A 10,486-nucleotide genomic window follows, 5' to 3' on the forward strand; every position below is an offset into this window, starting at 1 on the left:
TCCACTTCTGCTCCAGCTAGAGAATGATCTCCAAAACCAGATCAGTAAGGCTGCTCCCAGGTGGCCAAATACATTTCGAAAATTTAACAAGGAGAGCTGCATATTACTGGCTAGTGTGTTTAGTCTCCTGGTAATGGTCTGTCACACTATCCTGATAAGGAGAACTAGTAGTGTTGTTGCCTTTTGACCCAAGTGGCTAGACAAAGTTCAGGGCACTGGGGATGTTCCAGGTGGAAATAGAAATTGATAGCATCTGGTACTTTTTTGATGCTGTCTTGTTTATTTACAAGGTGTGACAGACCTTGAGGTACAACCTGGACTGTGGGACCTCTGTGTCCTCTTTAACTCTCTGGATCAGGGTACCTGTCACACTGCTCTGCTAGTGACAAGCAGCCCCTTCAGGCTTTGCTCTCACACAGCCATTAGCATGTGAGGGCACACCCGAAGATACATGCAGGCTCTCACAGCCTCTCATGAACTGTACACAGGGAGACACTAGCAAATCCCCCCAACCCCAGCATTGGATTCCAGAAATGTACCATCTTACACTGCTCAAGACCTTCCCTTGAGCAATGTAAGCTCATTAATTAGTTTGCCATTTCACCAAAGGGTAGTAGGCATGCACTTTGTAATCTGAGCAGATTCCCCAAGCACTTTGGACAAACTCACTGGTAAAGATAAAACATTAAAATAAGTTTATTAACTACAGAAAGATAGATTTTAAGTGATTATAAATGTTAGGATAGTGGTTAGAGTTTGTTACGTAAGAAATTAAAGAGTAATAAAATAAAATCACAGTCAAATCCTAAAGTTTATCAGACTAAGTGAGATTTGAATCAAGCAGTTTTTCTCACCACACTAGGCGTTGTAAGCAGTTCACCGTTTTTAATACACAGGCTGAATTCCCTGCTCAGCCTGGGACCAGTTTCCACAGTTCAAAGTCTTTTCTTCCAAGCATTCTTGCTACTTCAGAGTAGATGGGGGAGGAGAGAAGTGGACTTATGATGCCACTGTCCCTTATTTTATACTCTCAGGTTCATGTGCCTGGAAAAATACTGGCTCAAACATGGAGTCAATCATCACGAGTCCTCATACTTGGCTGAGTCATGGAGTCAAGCAATCCCCTATTGTACAGAGCTTGAGCAACTATCTTTTACTGAATTGTAAATCTCTTGTTTACAGTTCCGCCCCGGTCAATGGCTGGTGATGGTCACTTAACACCTGTCTGGATGTGGGTCACCCATTTTGTTGCTACTGGAGAGCTAGCTTTGGGCATCTCCTTGACTCATAACATATTTCAATAACAATCATGTAGCAAAATCTCATAACTCCGTATACAATGATGATATACATATTTTGACAGAATGAGTTCCAGCAAATCATGACTTTCATAGGATATCTTAGAAAGCATTCTTTGTACAAATATCATAACCATATACTAGTGGTGAATGTGGGGGTTACAGGGTGCTATTTTGAGGTACAGTATGTCACACAAGGAATGTATGGAGTCTTGCTTCTACAAATGCCGGAGGAACCAAGAACAAAAAGGAGCGGTTTCTTAACTTACAGTCCCGAAGCCTCTCTAGCCAACCGAAAGCTTATTTCTCTAGCTTTTCTCAGGGTCACACTATCCCCACAGGTTACTGCTTGACTCCCTTGCTGTTTGCTTTTGGTTCCCTCTCTATTCTGTCTGTTCTCAGTTCCTGTGTTCAGTTTTTCTGCACACACCCCTACCTAAAACAATACTCAGCAAAAGTTTCTGGGTGGATTCACAGGTGCAGTGACTTGAGTGCTTGTCACGGAGTCCCTGGGCGATGCTCTGGAACTGCTCCCTTCGAAGCCAGGCAGGATTCGGGTGAAGTCTCCTCTGTGTGAGCGCCTGTCTGCAGGGCAAAAAGCTCACAGAGCTTCCATCTTCCTGGGTCTGACCTCGGAGCATTCAGCATCGTCTGCCCCTCCATGCGCTTCCCACAGCGAGCCCGCCCAGGCAGGGTCCTGGGGAAGCCAGAGGATCCTGCACCCCCACTTCACAGTCAGACGTAAAACAGAGGTTTATTAGATGACAGGAACACGGTCTAAAACAGAGCTTGTAGGTATAGAGAACAGGACCCCTCAGCCGGGTCCATTTTGGGGGGCAGTGAGCCAGACAGCCACATCTGCACTTCACTCCATGTCCCCAGCCAGCCTCAACTGACTCACCCTCCAGAGCCTCCTCTGGGCTTTGTCCCTTTCCCGGGCCAGGAGGTCACCTGATTCCTTTGTTCTTCAACCCTTTAGCTATCACCTTGCGGGGGAAGGGCCCAGGCCATCAGTTGCCAGGAGACAGAGTGTCGGCCATTTATGTACACCAGCCCTTTAGGGCTCTGCAACAATTACACCCCCTTATCCCACCATCTAGAGACTTAAGAAATGCATAGGGGAAACTGAGGCACCCCTACTGTATTCAGAGGAAACATTAAGAACAGTCCCACTTCGTCACAGTGCTTAAAGCACTGAGCTACAATACTGAAGGTTGTGGGTTTGAGTCTTGCTCAATCTCATGCTGAAAGGTGACTTCCAGTTTACCCAGCTGCAAAATGGTACCTACTCCTTCAGGTTAGGGCAGACTATGGCAGGGGGACATGATGCTGGCCACACTGCTCCCTTGTGTACCATTGACTATGAAACTGACATGCCTTAACCGTGTCAGTCTGATGAACCATTGGCTCAGGGGTACTTCACTTTTGTCCTAGATGGGGTCTTATCCTCATGTTAATTGAAGGGTGTGTTCACACCTCTCAATCTCAATGTGGTTTTAGCAACCCATAACAAGGTTTCAGCCAGCTCACAACAATACCCTAAACCAGACAAGTAAGGCTGCTCCCAGCAGGTGGCCAAGTATGTTTTAAAAATTTAACAAGGAGTTCTGCACACTACTGGCTAGTGTGTTTAGGTTCCTGTTAATGGCCTCTAAGGGCATGGCTACATTTGCAGATGTAGAGCACTGTCAGCTAAACCCGCCTTCGTACAGCGCAGTAGGAAAAGTGCTGCAGTCTGTCCACACTGAGAGCTGCAAGCGCACTGGCGTGGTCACATTTGCGGCACTTGCAGCTGCATTGGGAGTGATGCATTGTGGGCAGTTATCCCACAGAGCACCTCTTCCCATTCTGGAGCTGTGGCTTGCGGGAAGGGGGTGGGGAGTGCGGGGCATTCTGGTTCCTGTCCCAATGCCCTATGATGCATTGGTTCGCATCCAAGCATATTTCCTTTCCTTCCAACCACATTTGGCACCATCTTTCAACGGTTTTTGTACTGTGTGCTCTGTCTTCCCTTTCGGTCTGTGGGAATGGAGCCCGAATTGCTGAGGAATATGCTTATGAGTCTCGCCAACACGTCACGTTTGGCAGTCGAGTTATTCCTTAAGATACAAAGTGACAGTGAGGACTCCGACGATAATATCGACTCGAGTAACACAAATGACACGAGTTTGCTTGTGGCATTCACGGACATGCTCACCACTGTGGAACGCCACTTTTGGGATCGGGAAACAAGCACTGAGTGGTGGGATCACATCGTCATGCAAGTCTGGGATGACGAGCAGTGGCTGCAGAACTTTTGGATGAGAAAAGCCACTTTGATGGGACTGTCTGAGGAGCTCGCCCCCAGCCTGCGGCGCTAGGACAGCTGCCCTGATGTTGGAGAAGCAGGTGGCTATTGCAATCTGGAAACTGGCAACTCCAGACAGCTACTGATCGGTCGCTAACCAGTTTGGAGTGGGAAAGTCGACAGTTGGAATTGTGTTGATGTAAGTTTGCAGGGCCATTTATCGCATCCTGCTGAGAGGATCCGTGACTCCGGGTAATGTGCATGACATTGTGGCTGGCTTTGCACAAATGGGTTTCCCTAACTGCAGAGTGGTGATAGATGGGACTCATATTCCAATTCTGGCACCAGCCCACCTAGCCTCCGAGTATGTTAATCAGAAGGGCTATTGGTCTATGGTTCTCCAGGTGCTTGTGGATCACTGTGGGTGTTTCATTGACATTAACGCAGGCTGGCCCGGAAAGGTGCAGGATGCACAAATCTTTTGTAACACTGGCCTGTTCAGGAAGCAGCAAGCCTGGACCTTTTTCCCAGACCAGAAGATCACTGTAGGGGAAGTCAAAATGCCCACTGTGATCCTTGGAGACCCTGCTTACCTTTTGATACCATGGCTCATGAAACCCTACACAGGGAGCCTTGATAGCAGCAAGGAGTGGTTCAACAACAGGCTGAGCTGGTTCAGAATGACTGTGGAGTGTGCTTTTGGCCATTTAAAGGGTCTCTGGCGCTCTCTGTATGGGAAGCTGGACCTCGCCGATAACAGCATCCCCGCGGTTATATCTGCGTGCTGTACCCTCCATGTGAAGGGAAGGATGAAAGATTCACTCAGGCATGGAACTCAGAGGTTCAACACCTGGAGGCTGACTTTGAACAGCCAGAGAGCAGGGGCCCAGCATGGGGCTGCAAGTATTAGGGATGCCTTGAGGGAGCAATTTGAGGCTGAAAGCAAACAGTAATGTCTGGTGTGATGCCCTACACGGGAGTGAAGTGCAGTAGGAATCTGTGTTTGCTATGTATGATACACTGACTTGCAGTGCCTGTTGATTTCCTAGGCTAAGGTTTCTTTTACGTTATGCAATAATAAAGAATGTTTTCAAATTCAAAAAATCAATGTATTGAAAAGAAACACAACACAACTGCTTGGGAAACACAAAGGGCAAGGGGGTAGGGTGGGGTGGGGAATGGTACAATCACAGATTTGCGTATGTCCTGTCTGGAGTGCTGTGCAATGCGTGCTGCACTTCAGGATGACTGTACTATACTGCATGGTGATGGGGGTTGAGTGCAGTGGGTAAGGGTCGTAGTTTTCAGGGCTGGGTGGTGAAGCTACAGGGGTTGGAGGCAGTGGGTGGTGGTAAGAACCCAGATGTTGGGGAAAGTGGTTTGGAGGTGACATGGTGGCACAAGGGAAAGAGTTATGGGACAAGGACTGCAGGGGGGGAGGGCACGGTAGTGCTCCGCCTGCATGGCTACGAGCGCCTGGATCGAGTCCTCTTGGTGCTCCATGATGCTTATCAGTCGCTCTGTGCTTTGCTGCCGGCGATCTGCATTCTGCTGGCGGACCCTCCTTTCACTCTCCTGCCACTCCTGCACTTTTTTTATTTTCATTAGTTGAATGCTGCATGACTTCATGCAGCATGTCCTCTTTGCTTCTACGTGGCCTCTTCCTGATTCTTTGCAGCCTCTCAGCTGTTGATAACACAGACGGCTGAGATCTCGAGGTTGCATCTGTAAAGGCAAAATGCAACACTGAACAGAGGCAGCATTGTTCACACCAAACAGAGCAATGATTCCCCCATACTCCAGGGCAAGCACAGTCTACACAATAGCATAATTTGCCTGTCCCAAAGCAAGCGCACATAACCCACGGGAGCCCCAAAATGGTGAGTAAGCACAGGGCCAAGCGTGACTGATTTTTTCACGGCTGTACTGTCCTCTGGGTTTCTGTGCCTTGGGGAGAGCCAATAGCGGCAGGGGGCCCTTATACTGATCACTGTCCCCACATTTCCCACAGGAGTTCGTCCTGGAAGATATCTCTGCTGAGGGTGACCTGGAAAGCAAGGGAGGGTCTTCTACTGCAATGTGGCTTCCACCCTGGCCCATATGCAGCTTGCCTGTGTGTAGCAATGGTCCCCCCACCCCACGCGGCACAGTGGTGTGGACAAGTTAGCCTTACTGGGACAAGGAACACAGTGGCTCTCCCGAGAAACCTGCACAAGCGCATTTCCCAAGTTTTGGCTGAGACCTTTGAAGAGATCACTGAGGCCGATTACCGCAATGTGAGAGTGCACATCAATGCCCTATTCCGCATCTATGCATGCATACGGCCCTAACCCTCCTCACCCAAGAGCCCGCACCGAATAACTTCCTTCCCAAAATAAAAGCCACTTACCGGGAACCTCCTCTGGTGTTTGTCCTTCCCCAAGCACCGGCCGCCGCGACTGGCTACCTTCCTCCTGGCTGCATGCATCTAGGGATTCCGGGGTGTTTTCCTCCGCCTCAGTCCCCTCACTCCCGCTTTGCTGCTCCTCCTCCCTCCTTGTTGCACTAGCCTCTGAGGTGTCCATGGTGGTACTCAGCATGGAGGTGGGGTCACCCCCAAGTATCACATCCAGCTCCTTGTAAAAACAGCAAGTTGCGGGGGCAGCACCGGAGCAGCTGTTTGCCTTTTGGGCTTTGTGGTAGGCGTTCCACAGCTCCTGTATTTTAACCCTGCATTGCAGTGTGTCCCAGTCATGGCCCTTTCCATCATGGCCCTTGATATCTGCCCAAAGATATCATAATTCTTGCGGCTGGAACACAGCTGGGACCGGATAGCTTCCTCCCCCCCAAAACACTGATGAGGTCCAGCATCTCGCCATTGCTCCATTCTGGGCATTGCCTGGCGCGTGGAGGCAGGGTCACCTGGAAAGATTCTCTGAGAGCACTCCACGCCTGGCTGAGCAAACAGGAAGGGGATTTTCAAAATTCCCAGAGAATTTAACGGGCCGGGTCTGATTGTTGGTCACCTGAGGGCAGGGCAGTAGAGTTCAAAGTGATGACCAGAGTGGCTAGAACAGGCATTGTGGGATACTTCTGGAGGCCGATCACAGTGCAATAACAGACCAGGGTGTCCATACTGATGCTGTGGCAGAGTACCAGCAGCGCTGTAGCTGCGGAGTCAGAGCGCTCTACGTGCCTTGCCAGTGTGGACGGGTAGTGAGTTAGTGCGCCTGGGGCTCCTTTATTGCGCTGTAACTCGCAAGTGTAGCCAAGCCCTAACACAGTTCCAATAAGGAGAACTAGTCCTCATCCTCATAGAACACTAAACTGGTGCCATAAATCCTCGATACTGTGCTCTTTGTAGTTGTTTCATGGCAATGTCTCTCAGCCCTCCTCCAAACCTCCTAGTATAGGTTATTGCTTACCCAGCCCATATCTTTATACTGCCTTTCTTCTGCCTATCTATCTTGTATTACAAAGAAGAGAATAAGGTTGGTCTTGCATTGAACTGGGATTCAGGTGACCTGGGTTCAATTCTCAGCTCTGTCACAAACTTCTTGTGTGAACTTTGGCTTTTTCGTGCTTCAGTTACCCATCTGTAACATGGAGTAATAACCTATATGCCTATGAGGTGGAGAAGTGATTGTTTGTGAGGCACTTGGATGCTATAGTGATGGAGGCCATATACGTACCTAGTTAGATATCAAGATATAAAACGCAGGAACTTGTGCCTCATGCTTCCTTCGTAAGATGTGCAGAAACTCCCTCAGCTTTTTTCGATGTTTGGATCTCTGAGGAACTAGTAGGTCTGCATGAGGTCATGCTTTAACCATCACGACCTTCCAGCAAGTCCCTTTCACCATCCAGGAGGACTGCAGTGGTGGATGCAATAGAAGTGTGCATAATATAGAAATGATTGATAATGGATCTGCTTAATTGGTAGTTCTGTTGATCAGTAAATATGAAATAAACATTCATATGTCATTAAGGTTTGACTTAAACTCACAAATACCTGAAAGTAAGGAGTACAGGTGACCATGAAATCTTTCTCCGGCCTCTTCTGCCTATCTTCCTGTCTAGCCAATCTAATTTATTTGTATCCACCCTATGTATGTAGAATGTGTGCCCATCATGGAGGTATGTAAGTGAATGACTGTAGATATATGCATGTATGCAAACCCAGACCTTGTGATACTAATGAGATTTAGCACACACACTTTTGCATGTGCACCTTAAGGATTTGATCCACTATTAATTAAAGATATCGAGAAGCAGGTAAGTTGGTTGGTACAACAATTCATTTACTATTTTCTCCCTCACTGTGCCCCTTTCTTTGCACTGGGGTCTGGTGGCTTTGTCCTGAAATTTCCAATACAGATCTGAAATTTTCAACATTGTCCAAAAGAATTGTTTACCTTGCACTACAGCACTTCAAGGTGCAGCAATTTCTAGTCTAATTCTCCTTTTGCTTCATAAATACTCCTGCTTTTTATATCTGTACATGCTTCTCCACCTGTCATTCCCTTCTTTTTCTCTCCCTGCTTTGTGCCAATAGCCGGTAGATGCAAAGCATCACACAGTAGCACAAGAGAGAGACATAAGCTTGGAAGGTATCCTAGCGACACATCATTCTGGTGTCTATTTCTCTGAGCAAGATCAAAATAAACATCATGGAAGCACAGCAGGGTGGGAATAGATTGGGTTTTGTGTAGGATTGGTTCACTTCCTTAAAATCTTACTTTGAAATGCACATTTAGCGCTGAATGTTAAGGTAGCCTTAACAGCCATAGCATAGTAGGAAAGAGGAAATGGTTTGTACTTTCCCAGGAAGCCCTGCTTTTCATATAGTTAGTAGGAGTCAATTGACATATAAATGAGCTTCTCCTGTTAAATTATTTTCATTCAAATTTGTTTTCAGGTAATAATAATACTATCTCCCTCTTATCACTTAGCACTTTTCATAGATATTTATTTAAGAGGCATCCAAGTAGAATTCTCATGAACATTTATCCAGAATTATTGCATTGATTGTATTCTTCCCTGTTCTCCTTATTCTCTTCAAAGTCTTTATTTTAGAGCTGTAGGCTTATGTTTAACAATAGGCTGCAACTGATTCATTGTGCTGTATTAGCCCTTCCTGCATCGAGCATAGAAACTCCCTGTGACAGTGTACTGCACCTTGCAAAGCAGGATTGGCTTCCACATCTCCCAGCTGTAACTCCCCCGACCCTTTCTGCTCTGACTTTGGGAACCACCTCGGCCCTTTCCTATGGCAGGGGAAGAAAATCCCCAAATGGAAAATTGAAGAGAGAAACTATATTAAGTCCCACTCACATGCATGCGCGCCCACACACATGCAGTATCCTCTAGTGGCCACATAGCCTTCTCTTCCCAACAACCACCATGACAGGGTGGTTGTGGTGCAGCGCTGTCCTGCCAATAGCTGCAATGCTGCTGTCACATGAAGCTCTGTATTAGCATGTAATGCTCCTGATTTTCGTCAATTGCTTAATAACAAGGGCGGGGGGGTTAGAAGACTGGCAGAAATATCACAGGAACAGATCAAGGCAAATCATGTATCTTTTTATAAATCACTGTGACATACTCTTTCACTGATGTCCTTGCCTGATGCCAATGTATGCCATACAGCTAGCAACTTTGTTGATGCCTATTGTGGGTTGTATGGGGACATTAGAGTGTTGTTAAAGGTCTGTCAAGGGAGCAAGTAATGAGAGTATACACAAAGCTACATTATAGCCAATTAAAAAATAAATGTAAAGCTGAGTATCTCCATTCTACACCTAAAAATACAGATGCTGTCTCTATATCTTGACTGATTTTTTTTGCAAAAAAAGCAGATGGATGTTTTCGTGTAAATCCAGCTGTCTGTGACTTGACCTGTTTGCACAGTTGTTTACCAAATCTGTCTGTGATTTTCATCTGTGTAGCTGACTCACTGTTTCCCTGCTGTGGCTGGAAGTGAACAATGCAGCTTTAGCAGTGTCACAGGGCATCACTTAACTCTGGGACACTGATGCACAGACTTGGTGTGGGCAGCGAGTGGGCAGATGAATGAGAGCAGAGCCACCTCAGTCACTGGTAATGTTCTACCACAAAATTACCAACCATGTCTCCAATGAGACTTCACAGAGACTAGTACAGGTCTGAGCTCACTATCTAAACAACAAGTAATGTAAGTGATGTGGGCAGTGTATGAGCTGTTTCTGTTTGATGGAAAAACTGATTCTCACTGGCAGGGAAAAAATCACTTCATTCTCCCCTAATTCATTCCCCAACATCCTCCCGTTGGACACATGACATTTTGATCATTCAATTTTCATAGCATTTTGTCATCACTGCTCTCAAACTCTTCCTGTTAAAGTTTCAGTGGATCCAAGAGACCAAAAGAACCATGTTCTTCTTGCCATTCTTCGTTTATTCCCCATATTAATGCCTGTTCTCCTCCTCCCAATTCTTTCTCAAAATGTTTCTACTTCAGGATTCTGGTTTCAATTTGAAGTATTTAAAAATAAATGCCATTAAGCTTACTAAGGATCCTCTCTGCATGTACTGTATTGATAACTGTTTGGTGTGCCTCTTTTTACTGTCAACAAAAGTAGAGTGCAAAAATGTTACTTTTCCCCCAGCTTTCACCGCAGCTTTCTGGTGACAGTGAGATGAGGAATTAATTATTCAGTACAGAATATCCGGAGCTTCCTCCACTTCATGTTTGCAAGTAAAGACTTCTGGCAGCCTTTTCCTGTGCTTCTCTAAGAACATGTTTTTCTGAATGTATTCCACAGGTGCCCACAAAGAAGCTGAAGAAATATGAAAGAGAGTATCAGACAATGCGAGAGAGTCAGCTGCAGCAGGAAGACCCAATGGACAGATACAAGGTAAAGGAGACACTATATGGAAACCT

The 10,486-nt window shown here is 46.6% G+C and overlaps 1 protein-coding gene across 4 annotated transcripts in view; it reads left to right on the forward strand.

Moving 5' to 3' along the window:
* Positions 1–10,486, forward strand: part of RABGAP1L (RAB GTPase activating protein 1 like) — a 528,106-nt gene that overhangs the window by 497,826 nt on the left and 19,794 nt on the right. For all 4 annotated transcript variants that reach the window (XM_084635917.1, XM_084635918.1, XM_084635919.1 and 1 more), the window contains one exon: positions 10,368–10,460. In XM_084635917.1, the coding sequence (XP_084492043.1) occupies positions 10,368–10,460 (93 nt within the window). The remainder of the gene's footprint in view (positions 1–10,367; positions 10,461–10,486) is intronic.

The sequence above is a fragment of the Lepidochelys olivacea genome (assembly GCF_965140295.1).
Source record: "Lepidochelys olivacea isolate rLepOli2 genome assembly, chromosome: 8".
Taxonomy (NCBI): Eukaryota; Metazoa; Chordata; order Testudines; family Cheloniidae; genus Lepidochelys; species Lepidochelys olivacea.